At 50.6% G+C, this 21,915-nt stretch overlaps 1 protein-coding gene across 1 annotated transcript in view; it reads left to right on the top strand.

Annotated features, from left to right (window-relative positions):
- The window catches only part of NECAB3 (N-terminal EF-hand calcium binding protein 3), a 55,504-nt gene that overhangs the window by 14,302 nt on the left and 19,287 nt on the right, over window positions 1-21,915 (top strand). Inside the window, exons 4-5 of the mRNA XM_068912774.1 lie at window positions 10,972-10,997; window positions 11,467-11,564. Of these exons, the coding sequence (XP_068768875.1) occupies window positions 10,972-10,997; window positions 11,467-11,564 (124 nt within the window). The remainder of the gene's footprint in view (window positions 1-10,971; window positions 10,998-11,466; window positions 11,565-21,915) is intronic.

Here is a 21,915-nt window from a genome sequence, read left to right as displayed (position 1 = left end):
GCAGGGTGCTCAGGTGCTGCATGAGAATAGCTGTCTCTCCCCATCAGCCCTGGTGATATAATAACTGGTGTCTGTCACACATGCCGGCAAGCCTAAGGAGCAGAGATAGTTGATCCCCTCAACTCCAGAGGCTGTCCGCAACAGACAGGAGCGCTGCAGCTCATTAGCCCTGACCTGAGTTGGGGCAATTCTTCCACGCTCACCTCAGCACCAGGAGTATCTGCTGTGTTCAGGGGAGTGAAGGAGCCCAGACAGACGGAGACATGGGTCAGGCCCCTGTTTGACCTGACTGATGGTGCCAGGCTGGCTCGGGCCCCTCTGTGGGCTCTGCATGCTCTGTGTAGACAGATGGCCCCGGGGGAACAGGCCATCTCCAAGAGCTGTGTATGGCCCTATCTGCTGCGGTACTGTCTCTATAAATCATTACTTGTAATGAAAGCATGGTAGCTATGACAACGTGGCAGTTGCAGCATTGAGCTGGTAACATCTATTAGTAGGGCATGACCACTCTGTGTCTTTGATCTCTTTATGCCATGAAGAACAGAAGGCATCCTGCAGCTGGTTTCCATAGTCCTGCGGTTAGTAACTTCAAGCAAACACGTGAGACCCTCTTCCCTCCAGCCCTAGTAGGATGCCCTGATTTCTGCAATGGTGGATGGGATGGCCCAGTCCTGAGGCCCTTTTAAGGGTGCTCCATGTTCTTAGACCTGGCTGGAACATGATCCGCCACCCTCACACGGAGGAACAATCTAGGGACAGCTTCACCAAGCAGCAGGACTAGTGGGATGCGGACTGCTCAGCTCTGCCTTTTCGGGATGGAGAGGGCCGGCCTCCCGTGGGGCGGGGTAGAGCAGGCAGACAAGGCTGGGGGAAGCAGGGGAAGGGTCCGACAGGTTGGGGTATGCTGGCTTGAGCAGGCAGGAGGGGGGTCAGGAGTTGGGATTTGGCAGCAGGGGAGCTGCATGGTGAGGAAGGGAGATCTCTTCAGCCTGATCTCCAGCTTGTGAAGGAAGAGGAGATGGCATCTCACAGAGTGGGAGTCTGGCACTGAGCTTATTATCGGGTAAATGGCATCCCACCCCCCTAAACAGCGTATGGCAGTGCCATGGCTGGCAGAGTGCTCTAACCCTGACCTGGAGCCATGTGCCAGCTAGGATGGGTGACTTCAGGTGTGGCCCCAGGGAGAAATTATTCAGTCTGTTCCCAGAGCTGATCGAACCCGCGGCTGGTTTCACACACAGCGCCCAGCCGTCACTAGGCAGTGTCAGCTTTCACTTCATGCTGCTCCAGGCTGGATTTGAGCTTGTGGCCTTGCACTGAACTGTGGCATTTGCTGTCACGCCAGCCATATGGCACAGAAGCCCTGGCTAGGGCAGGCAAACAGGCCTGATCTGGCTCTGGGGAGCCCCTAGATGCATTAGAGAACTCGTCACTTCATTGACCTTGCCAAAGACTTCAGCTTAGATATGTAGTGGGTCGTGCTCTGTTTTTGTATGAAGATGTATGTAACTCATCGAGGTGCACCAGGCAGGGCACAGGATCCTCGCACCCGCTGGTCAACGGCAGGTAACGGAGGAGTCGAGCGGTGTTGAGCGGGGTGTGACTGGTGGAGGTTTCCTATGACTTTGTATACAGAGTGGGATTTTTTGGTGTTCATTTTTGGGGTGCTCATAGAGACTTTCTCTATGGAACCTCTGGCACCTTGTAAGAGCTGTGCTGGAACCCCTGCCTTCCCCTCAGCAGAGGGACTGGAGTGTCCTTTTCTCTCTCCGTTGCTGCTTGTTTTCTTTGTGCTTGTGGGAACTTGATTATCTTTGAGACTGGGTGAAGGTGGCTACTGGATTCACGAGTCCTTACCAGAGGAAACAGCTAGACAGAGACTATGATTTTTGTGAGCCTCATTTCATTAGGGAGCCAGACTGAAAATCTTTCCCTCCCCTGTCAAAGCAATTTGCTGTCCCCAAGAGGCAGCAATTTGCATTTCCCCAGGCTGAAGGGTGCACACTGTGTGCATGAACTGGCACCACACCTGCATGCTCTGCTGGCCGCTGTCAGGTGGAGGTGAGGTCTAGATGGAGTGATCCTGATCTCTCCTGTCAGGTCTGCTCCACCCCTCACTCAGTACTTGCGGTGACTCTGGTCTAGGAGTTAGCTGAGGTGCAATAAATTCCCCTTGCACGTTCCTTGCCCATAGCGCCCGCCATGGAGGTGTTGTGAGCGTATGGAAGAACCCCAAAAGAGCCAAAATCAGAGGTCTGTCTCTCCCACTATCTTTTTGCCACTGGCGTCAACAGAAGATACTTAAGAAGACTGTATAAGTAGCGACTGTACCCTTCCAGCTGCTATTAATCAGCAGTTTGGGATGTTCTTGACAAGACCATCAACTCTAATAGCTGCCTTCTTCAGGAATTTGTCTAATTCTGTTCTGAACCCATTGAGACCTACCACATACTCTGAAAGTGAGTTGCGCAGGTAAACTAACGTGTTGTGTTAAACTGTTATTCTTTCAGCTTATTTTAATCCTGAAACCTGCTAATTCTGTCTGATATTCTACAGTCCTTGTGTTGAGAGGTGTTGGCAAAGCGCTTAGCAAAGCTTTCTTCCTGCAGATCCTATGACTACTTTGGGATTCACATAAGAAAGGATACATTTCTTTATTCAGCAGAACATGTTAAAAGATATTCTCAGTGCTGTTTTACTTGAGTCTGAAATCGAAGAGTCACAGAGCATTGGTGGGAAGAGACCTTCAGAGGTCTCTAGTTTCATCTTCTGCTGGTGCAAGAGTATCCCTAACGCTAGGTCAGGTTGGCTGTGGCTTTGCCTAGCCAAGCCTTGGAGACTTCCAGGGATGGACATCCTCCTGTCTCTGGCGATCTGTTCCAAGGCTGAGCCACCCTCTTAGGGAAAACGGTTTTCCTGGTGCCCTACGTGAATTTTCTAAGGCACGATTTGTGACTCTTACCATTTATTATATTGTTTGGCACTACCAAGAGGAGTTTGGCTCCATCACCTTTTATCTTCCCTTCAAATATTTGTAGGCTGCTATTAGCTCTCCACTTAGCCTCCTCTTTACAGGACTGAGCAAGTCCAGCTGACGTGCATTCACCCTAGCATCCACCATCCCTCTCAGGTCCGTTCCAGCAGTGCTGCTGCTCATTCAATAAGTTCCCCGCCTGTGCTGATGCACAGGTCATGCTGTTCCCATGCAGCTGCTCTGGACAGGAAAATGTGACCATCTGGGAGCCTACATACCTCTGGAGTGGCTCTTCCGTCACAGGAGAGGTGATGTACTGCCCTGGACTTGTTGGGAGAAGAAGTCACCGAGCCCTGCTCGTGTCCTCTGACCTTTCTAAGAGAGGGGAGCTGCAGCTCCTCCTGTCAGTGGCAGGGCTCCCTTGGCTCCACCGTGGTCAAGGAGCAAGACAATGACTTTTTGCGTTGAGCTGTAGTGAGGAGAGGAGATTAAAAAAAAAAAAAAAATTGGGAGCTGTGAGAAAGCCTCAGTTGAACGTGACCTGGTGTTGATGAGGGTGATGGGAACAATGCCTCTCCCTGGGTGACAGCTGGGACAGGACTGGGGGGGCAAAGCACAGCCCCTGCACTGGAGGGCTCAAGCGCTATTAGCAAAATCTTTGAAGGAGCATTAGGAGGTGGGATTGTAAAATGCTAGCTGTGCTCTGCCACTGCACGCTGGCTCCTTCCGCTGGCTCGCACAGTGCTGCTTCAGGGCGTGAAGTGCAGAGAAAACCATATGCCAATGGTGTCAGGAGCTTGCTGGCTGTCTCAGAGCCTTGCGAACAATATGTAGAAAAAGGAAGTGGAGCAGCTGTGCCTGTGCAGTGAAATGGGTTTCCTGGGCGGCCAGGGAGCAGACAGGCCCTTGGTTTCCAAAGGGATGGGCAGCCCAAGGAAACGTTGCCCCAGGGGGACAAGTGGGGGAAGGAGCAAGGAGGTCAAGGCAGCTCAGAGGCACCTCATGTGCGTGTCAGAAAGCTACCAGCCAACTCCCTCTCTTGTCTGTGAGGCAGGTGCAGAGGTTAAATAAAGCCAGGAGAAAAATTCTCTGCTTGCTCCCAAAGCAGATGTGTTTCCTCCCTCTGGCTGTGAGGAGTCCAATTGCCTGCAAGGCAACTCAGGCACAAAAAATACGTTTTCACTGGCCTCCCTGAGAACTCCTTCTCCTGAGTGCAGGGCATGTGTCGCTGGTGATGGGACCGTGTCTGGAGCAGACCAGGAGGAGTCTGGACAATCCCAGGAAAACTCTAGTCAGTGTCTATTTGCAAAGCCCTGGGAGATGTCCAGCTGAAAGGAAGAGCATGAGCTCTAGCTCTCACAAGGTAGCGACTTCTAGTCCAGTGCAATTGCACTAGGGTGTGTTTGTATCTAGGTCAGTGCTGCCGTCTTGTCCTACTCCAGTCTCGAGTGCATTGCTCTCGATCCCAGCATTTGGCTGGGCATGAGATGTTGCTCAGTAAAAGGATTTTGGCCTGCATGAAGAACTCTTTCTCTAAACCCGGAGCTGTGCAGAGGGCCTCGACTTTAAATCGAGCCCTTCTGAGTGCGTGGCTTTCTAAGGCAGCTGTGTGTTGAGTCCCATTCTGGCAGGTGAGTCTACAGGAGGAGAAGCAGCAGAGAATACATTGTTATGTGGCGTGGGATTGAGAGAGAGCAGAGAGGAAAAGTAGCCCTGCTGCCAGAGTAGGGCAGAGATGAGATTCAGATGAGAAGATTATCTCCAGTTGGCGTAGCGCTTGGAGAGCCTGCTTGGATCGGGGAACTCGTGGAAATCCTAGGGGTCTTCCTACTGCCCACCACAGTGGATAAGTCATGAAGAATCAGGAAAAATGAGGGAGAAGAAACATTGCCGATTTGTAGAATGACCCCTAAAGGTGTCAGTGGGCAAACTTTTCCCTCTGCAGGCCCTTTGGGACTACAAAATATATCTGTATCTGTCTTATATATCCCATAGTTTTTCTCAAGAGAGGAAGTTCTGTCTTGGAGGATAGCTGTATTTCCTCAGTGGAGAGTTTCACGCTTACTCCAGGGAGGGGATTTGGCCTTGAGGGTGCTGTGCTCCTCAGATAGAGGTTGAAAGGACTGTGTTTCTTTGTCAGGGTCCGCTTGACCCAAGGAGAGAGAGTAAAGGAGATTCTTATAGCCAGGCATTATCCTTGTCCAGGTAATGGAGTGCTGCCCAGACATATCCTCACTGTCTTTCATCACTGCAAGTCTGCACCTGCTCTGCTGGGGAATAGAGCTGACATCTGGGAAGATTAATATTTTAGAGCTCTCATACATTATTTGTTCTCCTTCCAGAGAGCCACAGCACCACGCTCTCTTTTCCTCTCTGTCTCTCCTTCCTTCCTCTCTAGTCTTCCTTCCGCCTCCTTTTTTATCTGGTGCTCACGCTGGTGCTGTGTGCGTTCGGTCAGCTGTATCAGGCAGTTTAGAGCAGGTGGAATAAAACCTTAAGCGTATCTCGGCATGTTTTCAATGGCCTGGATGGTGTGAACAATTAAAGGAGGTCAGAATATTTCCTGTAAAAAGAACTTTGAATCCAAAAGGCGTGTTTGAATGGTTTTGGTTGAAGATTTTGCATTTCCGTGCAAGACGTTTTTTTGTTTTACATTTATCACAATTATTTCATTTTGGCTTTACAATAGCTCTTTGTTCTAATTATTTGACATTTAAAAAGTAGTATTTTATGCCAAAATTGAATTCAGCTTTTCTCTGCAGTTTGATACAACAGCTAGATTCACTGTTTCATTTAAGTTATTGGAAAGCTTGATGCCAAAGCTGGCACTAGGGCAGAACAGAAAAATACGTCTCCTTGCAAAATTATCTTTTCATTCACTGAAAATTCCAGGAGAGAGAGAAGAGGAATGTTTTTGGAAGGGGTGAAAAAATCTCCTTTGCGCCAGAAGTGTCTTTTGGGAGAGACAGGGTGCAGTTAGCTCTCTGAGCCACTGTCTGTCTGTCTGCACTCCAGCTGGGTGCGACAGCAGCAGTCACTGCTGGGGGTTTCACGTGGTCGAGGAGATCCCAAGGTGTTGGTGCGGGAGCTGGATCCTCCCTGCTCTTGGCCCCCATGGGAACCACAGTAAAAGTGGGGAGGGGGGTCCCCGCTGGCGGTGTCACTCTGCGCCTGCACGGCGCAGCCAGGCTCTGCTGGCAGAGGCTCCCCAGCCCAGGAGCTCCGTCTCATCGCCCTAGACAGTTCTCCTAGACCTGTAGGACAACTTGACAGAGGCTCATTTATCAGGGCCTTTGGACTGAACGTCTATAAGTTGTATGCTTTTTGCTCTTTGCAGGGGACTGATGAAATGTACCCAGGCGAGTGTCGTATTGCCCTCACGTATCTTTCTGTCCTGGACCAGTCAGGGAAATTTAGAAAAATAAGGTCTAGCAAATCGGCCTCTCTGTAAGAGATAGTGGTGAGATCACTGTGAGAGGCAATCTGAGGTAGACTGCCAAGAGCCGATGTCTCTGATCCTGAGCCACATGAAGTTTTGAGTGAAAGAGCTGAAATTTCTATAGGAGCACTGAACCCTGTATTTTTAAAAACCTCTCAGATGAAACAACCTCAAGCTTCTGATTCTGTGGAAGAGTTGAGTTGTGTAAACTTTCTTCCTGTCTCCCTGTTTGGTCAGATACTCAAACGCTCAGCTTGTGCTGGTCTTTGAACTCAGGGAAGTAAACTCTGTAGAGTTTACTGTAAAGGTCTGGAAACCAGATCTGTGATGATCAGAGATTTCCCACATGAACAATAAACGATAAAAAAAAAAAACAAAAAAAACCCCACTTCCCCTCTGCTTTGCTGGGTGATTGATGTTTTCTTCCATAAATTCCAGGCGCGTTCTGACAAAATTCCAGTGACATAATGGTGACATCCTTCATCATCAGTTCAAGCGTAATTACAATTAATCAGGGATTTGAGAACAGTCAAATTACAGCTATGTGGAAATGTGGGAAGTCTCAGGATAAGTGCTTTGGAGAGAGAGTAGGGCTCTTCTCCTGGAGGGAGAAAAGGGATTTCAGAGGGAGGAGCAGGGTGAAGCTGCTCTGCCATCACATGCAGCCTTTACATCAGCTGCTTCTGGTTTCTGGTGTGAAATAGCCTTTATTAGCATAGAAATGGCACCATCCTGACTAAAATTTGCTTGCTGCGCTCGCTTCTACCCCTAGCCTTGCCATAGCATGCCCTGGGAGTTGATGTTTCCAAGCTGCCAGAGGAAGAGCAAATGAGCTGGGAGTGATTTTGCATCGTTAGTAAGGCAGGGATGCAGGCGCAGCAGGAATGTGAGATGTGGGAAGAGGTGGCCATACAGGGTTGGTTTGCTAACAGACTGTATTTGAAAGGAAGTAGATCCCCCACTGGAAAACCCCCCAAAGGGTTGGTTTTGCCACAGGATCTTTCTGGGTGATTGGTTCAATTTTTAATTGATCAATGTTTTAGTGATTAATTAGTTAATGTTTGTTTTGAGCAGCAAGACAGAATGCAAAAGGTTATTAATAACCACTGGTCTCTCCTGAGAAGCTGTAGAGTTGGTGCTGATAGTAGCTTTTTGTCACGTGGACCCCACTCACTAGAGTCAAGATTGGGAAATGGGCAACAGTATCAGCTGGTGGCCCTCTCGCTGTCCTCATGAAACCATTTCCAGCTCTGGGTTTTGCATGTGCAGCCACCTGGGTAACGTGCATTCAGAGCGTAACTGCACATTTTGCTAGTTTGAGTCCACATCTCCCAATTTACTCATCTCTTGGAGGGGAACCAGTGGTTCCGGTTATTGCTCTGGGGCACTGTTTTAACCAATAAAGCCAGTGGATGCTACCATGCCAGTCTCTTGTGACAGTGCAGCAGCAGGGCGCTCCTAGCTGCACTGCAGGCTCCAGGCAACTTTCAGAAACTATATGAAAAAAAAAAAAAAATAAGGAGGAGTAAGACACTTTTCCATTTGTAACTTGTACTTCAAACCCGTCACCCTAGCAGAGCTATGAGTGGATGCATGGAGCTGCTCAAAGATGAGACCAGCAAAGTTTGAAAGAGTGGAGTTGTCAGGATTCTGGTTTTGCTTTAGTTTTGCTGAATATCTATCTTGTGTCTTGAGGGCAACTCTAAATACTATTTAAAGTGGATAAAAATATAAAGTGGATAACTTGCCCTGCCTTAACTAGATCCTAAAGTAGGTGTTTAAAGTAGCTCAGTGAGATCATACCCTGAAACTGCTCGTCTCTGTTGTCTAAAAAGGTGTTCGGTCGCAGCTAAGCTAAACCCAGGAGTCTGCAGTGAAAAGGTCGGTCCCCCTGACCGACCGGTGCTATGATGACTTCTCATGCTGAAGGGATTTGGTTTCTCCTGAGAATCTTCTCAGATTAATCTGCTTTATGTCAACATGACCAAGTTTTGTTTCAAATCGCTCCCGTTATTAATGTACCCTGGAAGTGGGTTCTCCAGCAAGCCATAAGCACAAGAGCGTCCTCCTTCTGAGTCAGCTCCTTCCTCTGGGACAGTCACCCACAGCCAGTCCCAGCATTTCAATGCCCATCCTGGTCTGCTCTGGGGCCCTCTTGCTGCTCTAGGGCCCTGTGGGTCCATGTTACATCTTAGGACAGCTGGGGACACTGTCCTGGTTCATGGAGACTTTACCAACTGGCTGCATTGCACCTGAGTCCAGAGCCTGCTGCCTGCTCTACAACTTGAGGGTTGGGTTTATATCACTAAGTGTAAAACTGCAATGCTGTGCAATATGCTGTGTTGTTAAAGCTTTCCTGGACTAGGTGGAAAGGTCTCTTTCCAACCGAAGCAGTGACAGGATGTAATGTTTCCCATGTAAGGAATGGGGAAACCTAAAATTTGAGATATGGCAGATCAGAAATGAAAAGCTTGGGCATGGGCTTACCCAAAGAGTTTTGCATATTTTCATGATTTGAACACGATTAAAGAAAATAAAGTAGAAACCCAGCAGAAATCCTGAGACACTGAAACCAGCCTTTGATCTTTGGGGCAAAGTTGTAGAAAGATATTGTTTCATTCACTGGGGCTGTTTCTGGCACAACGTTTTGGACATGCTCTAGTCTAATTTCACCTTGGGGCATTTTTGCCACTTTGCCTTTGGGAGCAGTGTTAGTGGAGGAACAGTGCAATGCAGCAGTGGCTTGAATTCGCCTGTGCTGCGTCAACTGCAGCAGAGATGACACCATGAGAGTCAGTGCAGCCGTCCTCACACTTGTAGCCCAGCAAGCTCCAGGTATCACCAGAGCATCCATGTGCAACAGCATTTAAAAATTTCTTTCTTTCATACTCTCTTCTACCTTCCCAGTCAGGAGCAAAAATAGCTGCCGTCGTTTAGGGGATTTTGACACAGCAGAATTTCTGGAGAGGAGGCTGATTTGAATAAATGATATCCTGGGGCATTTTCCCTGCAGGCTGTGCAGGTGATGCTGGGCATCCCAGGCAGCTCTGCCTGAGCAGCTTTGGTTCCGTGAATTCAACTGTTACCTTCAGATAAACCTGTGATTGTGTCCAATGCCCGTCCCGAGCACTTGCAGCTGTTTCTGGTCTCCGTTTCCTCCTCCTGCTGCACCTCAATGCTGCCTTTATTATCATAATGAAGGAGCTCAGCCCTTTTTGTCTGTAATGCCCGTTAGCTCTGTATTCAAGACTCGCCGAATTATGTGCTCTGAGGGAGAAGTCAGCAGAACGAGGCTGGCTGTGCTGCCCGTTTGCGTGCAGCAGTGCAGTGTCTCTGCTTACCTGTTAAATGCTATTTTCCCCACAGGACTCTTGGAGATTCAGTGAAGGAACAAGCTTTTCAGTGTTTAGTTTTCTCTCTATCATCCATTCAGTGGCTGCAGGTGTCGTAAACTTAATGATCTGTCCCAGCCTTGCACAGATGCTAGCATTGATTCTCCTGTGCAGTGCGCTTTGCCGCCACAAAGAGGCAAAGGATTGTGCCCCCCTAGTCTCCCCCCAAGGTTTCTGAACCCAGGAATGACCCATTTTCTCAACTGACCGTGCAGCCCATGAAGCTGTTCAGCCCTGGGCCCCCTGGAAGCCTGAAGGCAGCCCTGGATAACTAGGATAGTCCTCACCCAAGAGGGCCCTACTGAAGCTGGAGTGGGTCACAGCCCTAGGCTGTGTGTCCCAAAACACCCGGGGCTTACCCTGCACTGTGGCTGCTGGTCGCTTGAAGGGTCACTCGCCCCCTCAGAGGGGTTTGAGGACAGCTGGGTCCTGGCGGGCAGACCCCACAGGGCTCTGGAATGCTGCTCAGCCTGTGCCAAGCTTAGGACCCGCTGGAGAGCAGGAGAGAAGCCACTTGGGAGGAGCAGCAGCCAGAGGCAGGTGTGTGGTAGACAAGGATTGGAGGGGGGCTGGTGTCACGTGGTGGAAGCCCAACAGCCGTGAGGAAGGACCTGGGCTGAGATAAAGGGAAGTGTGAGGAGGGAGCCCTGTCTGAGTGCTTTGTACTTTTGGGGAAAGAGCTTGTCCTAAAGAATCAGCTTCTGGGTCTCGTCAGCTTCAAGACTTGGAAATGGGGCTGATAATCCAGCCTGCCAGCCTGGGGGTGCAGGGCAGTGCCTGCCTCTCCCTGACGTCTCTCCTCCTGGCCCCATCCTGCATCCGCAGTCACTTGCCCAGTGCGCTTCAGGTCCGTTTTCTTACTGCTGGACAAGACATGCCCAGGGAGCAGCTTTACTTGCTCTTGATTAAGGTTGTCATCCCTGGATATACCCAGCAGCTTGCCTGGCTAGTCAAGGGGACGTGGGAAGGGACCTGCTCCCATGGCATGGGAAGAATAGGGCTTTAGAAGGATGCTCTTCGGTCCAATAGGCCTCTCAAAGATAACGCTGGCAGCGCAATAACAAATTTCCTCGGTCTCAAAATGAGCCCTCAAGACCCTACTCCCTATGACTGTTACTCCTAAAGAGCTCCCACCTTCTAACAATTTGTTTTTCTGTTTCTTGCAGCAATGTAGACACGGAGAAATTGTGTGGTAAGTAGGCTGCTCTTCCTGCTCTCTGAGCATGCTGTCTCTGGAGGGTCTGCGGGGTTGGCGGGGGGGAGGTTGTGCACTGCTGGTGTGGTCAGGGCTGGGTTCCTGGCTAAGTGACACTGACGGTCCCTTCATGTGAATCCCAATTGTACCGACAGGGTGTCACAGAGCATCTGGGCTTTTCTCCAGGATGTTTTGTCCCTGGGGATAGGAAAGGGCTCTCAGTTTCAATTCTTTCAGTGCAAGGCAGGAGGCATCACTCCCAAGAGAGGGCTATGAAAGCTGCGGCCTGGGCCGTAGAGTGCCAAGCGCTGAGCCTGGCACCCTCGTGGCTACAGCCGGGGCCAGACAGGCAGGAAGTGAGGTGGCCAAGGACAAGGGCAGGCGAGTGCTTCAGCTGGAGCTTGTGCAGGGGTGAGGAGGAAGGAGTTGCTCAAGAAGCTAACTGTGCTCTCCTCTCCCACTTCAGATTATTTCTCAGCGTATCTCGGAGAATATAGACATGTGCTTTCCGCACTGGAAGCTCTCAACTCTGCTGTCCTGGCAGCCATGGACAAAACCAAGCTGGTAAGTATGGGGTCATAGGAGACTTTTGTAGCACTGTGTTGGGGTGACGGGGCAGATGGGTTTGTAACAGAAGGCATGATGATCCCAGCTTCTTGCTTAGCATTAGACCCTGTGTGATATGCGTGTTTATGTTCATAGACAGCCGTGGTTTCACAGGCAGCAAAGGCCATATTTCCCCAACACGTCACATTGCCTGTGTGTGCTCCAATTGCCTTGACTGCAGCGCACCTGGAGGAGGGGGAGCAGTGCTGGAGGAGGGAAAGGGCTTGCGCGTTGGTGCTCAGGAGAGCCTTTAGGCTCTCCTTCCTAGTGTGGCTCTAACAGTGGTTGTCTCATAGCTCCTCCCAGACTGCGTTTGGAGTCCAGCCCAGGAAAACCATTTCTGGGAGCATCACTGTTTCTTGCACTGTGCAGCAAAAAGGGCCCTTCCTTCCCTTGTGCTCTAGTGCAATCCCGGGGGTGGCCTAGGGAATGGGCTGTAGTTCCCAGGCTGGGACAGGGCCCTACCAGCAGGGTAAATCAGAGTTTGCTGCCCAACCTCAGCTGGGCAAGGTCCCAGGAGGCAAGCGTCAGCGGGGAGCTGCTCTACCTGTGACCCTATGTAGGAGTCTGAGCTCTCTCTGATCTGCACCAGCTACAGACCATGGAGGAAACTCTTAATTCCTCCCATTTGTGAGGCCTGCTCCCAGTGAACAGCATGGTACTGGCTCAGCTACCCCTATAAAGGTCTTCATGCTCCCCAAATGCAGCTGCTTGCTCTGTTTTGGGGCTGCTGCCCAGCGGGGCTTGCCTGGGGCACAGGGGGCTGTCCCCAGAGTTTGGGATGCTCCGGCAGAGCAGCACAGTCTACAGGAGGTGCTGACAGCGCAGCCACATCCCAGCGTGGGGCCTGTGCTCATGGTGCTCCTTACTGGCTGGCCCTTCCACTGCAGGGGCACCAGTCACCAGAGACTGAGGGGAGGGAGTGAGGACCTGCCCAGGACATTGCAGTCAAGGTTAAACACCCATTTCCTCTGATAGTTTCCCAGACTTGCAAGGTTGTTTTTCAAACCTCACAAGGCTGCCTAAATCCAGCAGAATGGGACTGGCTTGGCGGAAATGAGTCCTACCACCCCAAGCATGATGGTGCTCTGCATCTGGAAGGGTCCCTCAGGTCAGCATGTTGGGCGGTGTTTCCTGCTAGCTGCTTGCGAAACAAGCGGCCACTCCTTTTTGTTTCTGTCTGTACTAAACGTGCTCATTTTGCACCCGAGTCTCTATATGCTCCTTGTCTCCAGAAGCACTTCTGGAGAGCCTGTTAGGTACTCTCTACACTTCTGGGCAGATGAGTGGCCTGAAAGCAGAAATGCTGGCAACCCATTTGGTGGAGCAGCAGTCAGGAGGTGGCGGCTGTTAGAGGAGGGAGGAGTGCAGATGGCAACAGTAGATATCCATGCTACATCTCCGAGCCAAAGCGAGATCTTGTCTACAGCCAGGTGTGAAGTGAAGCCTGGACCCTGGGGTCGAGTCTGCGCCAAACTGCTACAGGCAGCTTGAGCTCAGCCTGGCCTGTGCTCACAGTGCCTCAGGCCTTGGCTCCCGAGGAGCAGTTGAGAATCACTGCAGAGAGAGGGCCGTTTTGAGAAAATGTGGGATGCTCAAGAGAGTCTCCTGCTAAGGGAAGAAATGATGAAATTTGTTGACTGCCAGCCTTGTGTTGAGTTCATGCCTGCTGTGAACGCTTTCCTTCTTCCTGCAGCTTGTACTGTTGGAAGGCAGACCTGAGACTGTTAATTAGGCCAAGCAGCATCTTGCTTTATGAGCCTGCCTGCCTCTGTTTGAGGGCAGAGGTCTGCAGCGTGCAGCGTTGCAGGCTAAATACAGCTGCGAGAAAGCAAAGATGAATACGGGATAGGAAAAGTCCTTGGAGACCAGCATCCCTGTTTGTATCTTAAGCAAATAAGACAGTTTAGCTGCGTGCTCGGGGCTGATTCTGTTCGACAGCTGTGGGAAGGGCTGGCCCTTTCTTTCCCTTCAATGTAACTGTTTGATGCTTGGTATGAAGGAGCTGAATGACGTGTGCTCATGGGAATGGGGGAATAAGTAGGATTTTGCACTGACCAGTGCGGCACACGAAGCCACAGAGCTCTTGTGAGTGAAGTGTGGTGTGGACGTGTCTGAGATGCTTTATTCTGCCTGGCTGGGAGATGGGAGCAAGCCCGGCCCCAAATGCGATGGGTCTCAGCTGCTTGCTGAGCTTTGTGCTGCCGTGCACAGGCTCAGTACACAAGCTGGTAACTAAAACAAGCTCGTGGACACGGGCAGGCACTGCAGTCCCGGGCCTGGGAGGAAGAGCGGGAGGTCTGTTTTGCTCTACAGAAGGGCTTTTCTAGGGCTCAGATGTTTAGGCCTAGTGGAGTAAGGCTACAGCTCAGCATCACCGGGGCCAGGAGTCTGAGCAGGCTCACATGCTTCTCTCTCTCTGCTGCTCAGGTGACAGGGTTATTGCGTTTACAGCCCCCAGCTCTGCCTGGTCTCTCAGCTCTGGCAGGCTCCTCCAACCTCAGCCGTTTGCTCGGCACTACTCCAGTGTGTGTAGCAAAGCCAGAAAAGAGCCCAGACGCCCTGGCTCCCTTTGGGATGCTCTAGGCATTAGTCCTTCCTCCAATTAGACAGGCAATTCACTGTACAGCCACAGTTGTGGCTATTGAATGCCACACACAGATGAACTGTGTGATCAGCCCAGACCTTCACCGATGCTCCTCAGGTGGAGGACAGAAGCCATTGTGGTCAGTGTAAAGGGCAGGCCCTCAGCTTCTTACGTGCGTCGAGGAAGGATGTGGTTTAAGTCCTGGCAGATGGGCAGAGATACCTGTGTCCCAGCTCATAGCATTGGCCTCGCTCAGGAGCAGAGAGAGGAGCAGAGCAGCCGGGGCTCTGCGGAGGTGGGTGACAAGTAGGGCCTGTCCTGCTGCCCAGCACTGCAGCAAAGGGGCACAGCAGTTACTTCCCTTTCCTAGCAAGGCAGCCAGGGCCAGCTGCCAGGTCTTAGCTGCTGTAATTAAGAGTTAAGGGCAGCGTAGGTGGAGCTATGTGAATCGTCCGGAACTTTCCAGGAAGAAATTTGGACCAAACTTTTCCGTGTCAGATACCTGCTAAGGACTGAATTTTCTGGGGAGGTTTTGGCAAGGATAGGTCAGCCATCCCAGAGAAGACAGCTAGAGAAAAATCTCTATTTACCTATTAAACAAATGGAGAAGAAAAGGGGGACGCAGCCCTTGGCTGTCAGGTCTGCAGAGCAGTCGTGGAAATGTTGTGAGTGTCTCGCTAGTGTCTGCCAGGATCTTACCCTCTGTCTGAGCTTCCCTCTGGCCAGGCTCAGCGGTGTCTCCCTGTACGAGTTTATTAAATGCAAGTCCAGAGAGAGAGAAGGAATCATCTTCAGAGAACTATGCTTTATTTCACTTCTTTTCTTTTTTTAATAATGAATTCATAAAATGTTCATCTGTTTCTCCAAAGGACAGTGCAGTTACTGTCTGCTTCACAGTATTGGCATGATGTATTCATTCATTTAATAGTTTCTTGTGTAAACATCCCAGTGAGCTTTGTTATAATTACACATTGCTCTGTGGTCCTGTTCAGCGTGCACCTGGAACCACTCCTTTTCTTAAATTAACTCTTCCTTTTTCTTATATCCTTCTGCCCCTTTCTTTGGGCCCCCAGTGGCGTTGCAGGGAGGACTGGAGGCCGTGGCCAGGCGAGCAGGCGGGACTCCTCGCCTGGGAGCTGAGTCCTGTTCCAGGGCCAGTGACAGACTCTCGGCGTGAGCAGACAGAAGGCTTGCCAGGCTCGAGCACTGAGTCAGAGAACTTGAAGCTAAATCCTCTTTGTCCAGTTCCTGTGGGCCACGATGTCTTTTCTTGGCTGACATTTGCAGAGGGGCAGGACGCATGGCAGAGAGCAATGCTGGGGTTTTTTTTGTTGTTGGAAGTGATAAACCCTTGGACCCAGCCACTAGGAAGTGGAGCTAAGCAGGGATTTCTGATGTCACAAGTTTTCCCTGGAAAAGGGAAACAAGCTTTCTCTGTTGAAACAGATTTTTTGTGAACTTGCTTTTCCGCCTCAGTTTAGATCTGCTCGGGGCTAGAAAGAACAGCCGGCAGCCAAGGGAGAGAACGCTCAGGGGCCCTGGGAGTGCAGCGCTCTCAGCACTGCTCTCACCCAGGTGAGGTCTGCCCCATGGCAGATACAAGACCCAGCTCTGGGCTCTTGGTCCTTGACATGGTCCCTGACCCTTCCTGGGAGCTGCTCCGTGGCATTTCACTGGCCGGCTGGGCTTTGTGACTGGAGAGAAGGCAGAGAAGAGCAATACTACTGTCAGGGCTCTTGCTAGAGGTGTGGGAAATCTGCCCCTGCTAGAGGCTAGCAGAAATGATAAGTGCTGCTTTCTTACCTGCTGTATCTGGAATACATTCCCGTGTTTGCATTTCCAAATGAGACTCAGCCTTGGGTTATTATGGGGTTATTAGGGTTGGGTGGGAAGGTTTTAGTCAAAGCTCACACCTCTGAGCCAGGAAAGCGGCAGAGCACGGAGTTGTCCCATGTTACATGTCTGCATATTGTTTCTGCTTGTTTCAAACAACTCTAAAGCCACTGTGGCTGAGGACTGATAGCTCCAATTTGGCAGAGAAACAATCCTCCTGGAGGAGCTAAGTAAAACTTTATCCTGGGGAACTGTTTTTGCTCACCTCGACACGCAGCAGTATTGTGCACTGAGCAAACTGGAAGATACCTGCTGGTTCAAATGGCTCTCACCAGAAAGCTCTGCTTACAGAGCAGGCCTGTGCAGTCAACAGATGCTGAAGGATCTTCTCTCCCTGACTGCTTTTCCCCAGACTGTATTTAAGAGAGCTTCATGTGACTTCTGAGGAGTCAGTGATACGCCCGTTAGCTAGAGAAAGGAGAAGGGGATGTCTAATTTGACCCAGCTGGGGCTCACTGGTTGAATCACAGCCTCTCTTGGTTAGGGTGCTATTCATCTCCAGAAATTCCTTACTTTTATTGCCACAGGATTGCTCACCCTTGCATCCTCCAGCCACTTTGAGGTCTGCAGATGTAAATATGAGCGCACTTTACAAGCAGGAAAACGCAGAGAGAGCGTGGGGTGCTTCGTTTGTGCGGTGAAAGCAGAGCCATGGGAGATATACTTGGCTTGCTTAAACAGCACGAGAGCAATGAGCAAAAGGGAAGTAAGGGGGAAAGGGAAGTAAGGGGGGGAAATAAGGAAATCAAAGTTCAGAGTAAATATGCTGAACTTCTGTTTTCAGGAGTTGTGGTTTGAAATGGTGCCACTGAAAGTCTTTTCGATAACCAGGATTCCCATCTCTGTGCATGCTGCTGCTGTCCCTGCTGGCCAGGATAGCTGGCATAGATCAGTGGCCTGTCTCATTTGCTGCCTCTTCTCTGACAGGCTCCTCAATCTGGACCCCTGAGTGCATGTTGGAGACATTGCAATAAAGCACAGAAAAATGCAAACCCTGTTCATCCTTCTCACCATCTGATTGATTGCAATTTTGTAGGAAATATTGTGTGTGTAGGCAGTAAACTTGCTAATGACCTCTCTTACGAATCCGCAGGTTGGAAAAACAAAACCAAATCATTAGGTTTTCCTATGTTCACATCCTTCCTCTCTGGGTTGGTAGAAACGCGGTAAAGAAAAGATGCCTTTTCAGGAGAAGAGGGTTTATTTTTCCACATTCCATCACTTCCATAGGCATTTGTAAAATATTACCATTGATAGCTAAGCTGCAAAGTACTAAATAAACCTTATTCTGTCGCTAAACTTTGCATTTGTAATATAATATCATCAGAGTAGGAAGTGATCTATGGAAATACCTTGGGAAAACAGTCCGATATTTCTTATAGGTAAACTGTATGCTAAAATCTTTTCATTCCTTAGTTTGTGGACAGTGTAAGCTAACCTGTAAATGCACCTCCAAGTTAAATGCTCTTATTTCTCCACTGTCAGGAAGCATGTGACCACCTATCCCATTCCGTATCCAAAGTTTAACCACTGTCATAAGAAACTAATAAAACCAGTCAAAAGCATAATTGCAACAGACCTTGGCATAAACAGCAAACATCTTAGTAGAGGCAGCAAATGTCTTCATGCAGTCAACAACATGATCGAATGCAGAGCTTGTCCTGCTGGGGACAAGGTGGGTATCTCTTCCTGCCCGTTGCCAAACCAGTGATCTCTGGCCTTGGAACAGAGGCTTGAGACCTTTGGGATTTTCATCTCTGTCAATGGAGCTGAAAATACGAGTCCACAACAAACAAGTTGTATCTCATTCTAGCTGAGTTATGTCTTCCATTCCGAGAATCTTTTCTGTAGGCAGAAAATGCTGAATACTATATGCTTAGCAAAACATATTTGTATTGAGGTTCTATTTACAGATAGGTTTGAACTCCTCACTGCGCTACCTGACAAGAGGATTTTGCTGTTTCTCCCAAAGAGAACAGTGTAAAGGAGGCCTGGTAGCTGAACGCCAGTGAAAGTGCATTTTCAACTGACTCCTTCCCCTGGCGTGAAATTTACCCAGTAATGCAAAAGGGTGGAATTGCATTTGGTGTCCGCTGAAATGTTTCCTTTGACCCGCAAGCACAAGATGTCCATCACTGGGCATCAGGGTAGGAATCATTTTTCAAAGTGGAAATTGAAGATAATTTGTTAAGGAAGCATTGCCCAGCTGCACAACAGGGGAGTGCCTTGTTCTGCGTGTGACGTGCCTTCAGGCTGGGAACTTTAGTGCTTTCTGCTGGATTTCTGGGAATTTCATATGGCTCCCTTGAGAAATGCTTGTTTCCGCTGTTCCCTCTGGTGATATTCTCCTCTGTATGCTGTGTTTGACTAGGCAAGAGGAAGGAGGGAGCTAGCTTGCCACGTGCAATGTGTTTGAAATAGAGACACGTCAGGGTGGGATCGCGCTTTGCCCTTGCAGAATGGTTTGGCAAGCTGGGGCTGGGAGGAAGGGGATCCATTTTGCACCAAGGGATGCTTGGCAAGCTTCAAAGCCATATGGGCATACGTTGGTTGCTCTGCAAGGAAAAGGTCTAATAGGGAGCCTGACCTCTCTCTCAGGGCACCTCTGAGCGTGTGTATTGCTGAGGGTGAGCTTGTAATGGAAGCCCAAGCCTGTCACTGTGTTACACAGCCTGTAGGGGCTGTATCCTGATGCCCCCTACGCCTGGCTAGACAGCAAGGAGGATCCCGCGCACAGTAACACGGGGCACTGGTCCCCACCGAGCATGGGGCACCTGGGCTGGCGTTTGGATTCAGAAAGCAGATGCTGCAAAGGCAGGACCAGACAGCAGCCTGGGCCAGTGTGCTGCCAGGCATCTGCGCCAGGAGTGCTTGCTGTCAGTCCTTCCTAGCCCCACAGTGGGCAGTGATCTGGTGTGTGATGACTGTGCTGGGCGAGCTGCGGGGACGGGGAAGGCTGAGAGCCAGCCCCGATGTGCCCTCCACAGTGGTGAAATGGTGTCTGTGGGAGCAGCTGCCTCATTGCCTGCTCCTGAAATAAAAGCGATCTCCCACTAAAACCAGCATCAAGATTAATTCCTTTGGTGAGGTGCGAGCCTGCTACAGAGAGGATCAGGATTAGGCCTGGTGTTTTTTTCTAGAAGATCAGTGAGGTTTGGGCTCCAACTTGCATCCCATTTTAGCAGGAGATAGCCCTGAGGTATCATGAGGTGGTCTTGAAGTGTCTGGAGCGTGGCCTCCCCAAGGGCAGTTGGAAGTTACCCTGAGCTCAGAGCTCAGCAATTAGGCCACCTTCGAGAATCGAAAGAACGGGAAATGCTGCAAGGCTGGCTTATGACTGTGGCTTCTTCCAAAGCCTCCTCCTTTGAATGGGAACAACGCGGTTGGGGAGAAGCATTCAGCTCTTGTGCAAGGGTGCATATCAGTATGCCAAGGCGGCGGGGGCTTCAGCTGGCCCCAGCAGGAGGCTCGGTACGCGGTGACAGGGAACAGAATACATCTCATTAAGCGGGTCCGTAAGGTTGCAAAGGCTGCTCGCTGCGGGAAATGCTCTCAGCGCAAAAAGAGGGGCAAAGACATTTGAAATCTGGACGAGTTCCATCTCTGAAACAAAATGAATTGTGACCAACAATGTGGCAGATGAATAATTTATCCTTTCCAATGGGCTCCAATTGGGAGTCAATCGATTAATATTCTTCACCTTTCTTTCTAACACTGTCTTAGGGAGGGTTTGTGCGTAATTTGTTCTGCTATAAGCTGGGGAAGTGTGTCTGAGCTGGTAGGAACTAAGCAAGCACAGAGGAGCAGTGCTCGTGGGGATTTCAGTGCCAAAACCCTTTGGTAGTGAGAAGGTGAGTAAGTGGGCAGTTGGAGTGGCTCCAGTCTCCCAAAGCCACACCAGCCCTTCTGGCTTTGCAATAGTTTGTGTGCCTTGACTATCCAGGGGAGAGAGCAGGCTGAGACCTGGAGAGCTCTTGGGACAGGAGAGCGGCTCCAAAGAGGAGGGGGCTCTCCACTGGCTTTAGCCCCGCTTCTCCTGCCTCTGCTGCTCCCACTTCTGCTCATCTCCAAGGGCTGGAAGACGAAGCCATTGCCCTGAGGTGTCCGGACAAAAACACAGAGAGACTTTGTCAGGATCTAGGTGAATTGGAGTTGATGTATAGTTAATTCTTCCCGTGGTATGGGGATCCGCAGCCTACCTGCATAGCTGTGTGGGGAAGAGCAGGAGTCTGTCGCTGCTTGTGAACCTTTGCCCCGGTATCTGCCTGGTCCACTCCAGGATCCCTGCCACGTCCCATGGTATCCATCTGCTGTGGGTTTGGGTCACCTCCAGCCAACTGGGAAGTTTCTGGCTGATGAATGCTGTGTAACCTCCTCGCTGAGTAAAAACAGGTCAGGAGGGCCCAGTGGGAGCAGGCTGGGATGCTCAGCTGAAGTTAGTACGCAGGTGCAGAGCTGTAACCTCTCTGCTGCCCAAGGCCAGAGCAATTCAGCTACTTCTCAGCCATCTTCTTACTCTGGCAGAAAAATGAGGTTGATTTTAAAACACAGATGAAAATCCACCAGTAGTAACTCTAAGGGCTCTCTGCTCACCCCGGGAGTGGGGAGGTCTACAAAGACCAGCTGCATCTGTCCTTTCCACCCACCCCAGCACAAGCCCGAGGCAGCTCTCCGAAGATGAGGCTTCATCTCAGCTTTCAAGGCCGGGAGCTGGTATTCATTAACACTGCAGCCCTGTGGGGTTATGTCTTCAAACAGAGCTACTTCCAGCTCCAGATGGAATGGCTCCTGGGTTTGCATGAGCATGTCCAGTTGGGTAATTAGATCAGAGACTTTTCATCTCTCCCGCGTGGGTGTCTAGCCTGTCATCTGCATCCTGACTGCGTTCCCTAGAAGCAAGGTCCCAGGGTTCATGGGAGGTGACCCGGGGCTGCTCCTCTGCTGTGCTGCGGAGATGGCTCTGCCACCAGTGGAAGTGAGCTGGGGCTGCACAGTGGTGGTGGTGGACACGCGGGATGGAGGATGTGGGCACCACATCCCACAGGTGGAAGAGGCAGGGCTAGCTGGCTCCAGGCCATCCCTAAATCCAGCGGCCCTTTGGGAAGACTGGCAGGCCTTTCAGCCCCAGCCTGGGGACTAAAACCACCCTGAGATGTGTGCAGGGGTCTCACACCATGCTTATGCCTTCTGCTGGGGTTTGTATCCAGAAGAAGGGGCCTGTGTGGCAAGACCCCTTCTTTGGCCCTCGGCAAGGGCTGCAAACATCTCTGGGTAGGACAGGCAGTCCTCTTGCAGGCTGCCTCCTGCAAAAGAAAGCAACTTTGTCAGGCAGGAATAGGGCAGAACTTGAAGATTAACTGAGAAGTGACAGTGGTCTTTAGATTAGCCAAGATACAGCTGCTGAAATACCACTGCAGGCCTGGTCTGCTTTGCTGGGCTCAACGCATGGTAGTACTGCCTCATTCCAGTGCAAGGAAGCAGGGCAGCAAGTACCAGGTACCAGCGGTGAGCCAGGTCCCAAAATCTAAATGATGCTTTTGTAGCAGCTTCTCCTGCCTCATTCCCTTTCCAAGCCTGATACAGCTGTTCCAGCAGGCCCAGGTTGACACAGTCGCGGGGCTGGGCCTGTGGCTCAGCTCTGGCACAGGGCCACGCTTGAGTAGCCAGGAAACAACACGGGGCTCAAGCTCTACCTTCCTGTCCACCCTCCTGAACAGATTTTTGACACCAGCATCAGAAGGGTTAAGTTCAAGTGCTTTTATGCAGAGCTTTTAGAATTCAAGATCCTCAGTTCTTCTGCATCTTGGAGAGAAACACAGTAGGAATTGG

Source organism: Struthio camelus, chromosome 18 (assembly GCF_040807025.1).
Source record: "Struthio camelus isolate bStrCam1 chromosome 18, bStrCam1.hap1, whole genome shotgun sequence".
NCBI lineage: Eukaryota > Metazoa > Chordata > Aves > Struthioniformes > Struthionidae > Struthio > Struthio camelus.
This window is presented reverse-complemented; position numbering and strand designations above follow the sequence as displayed.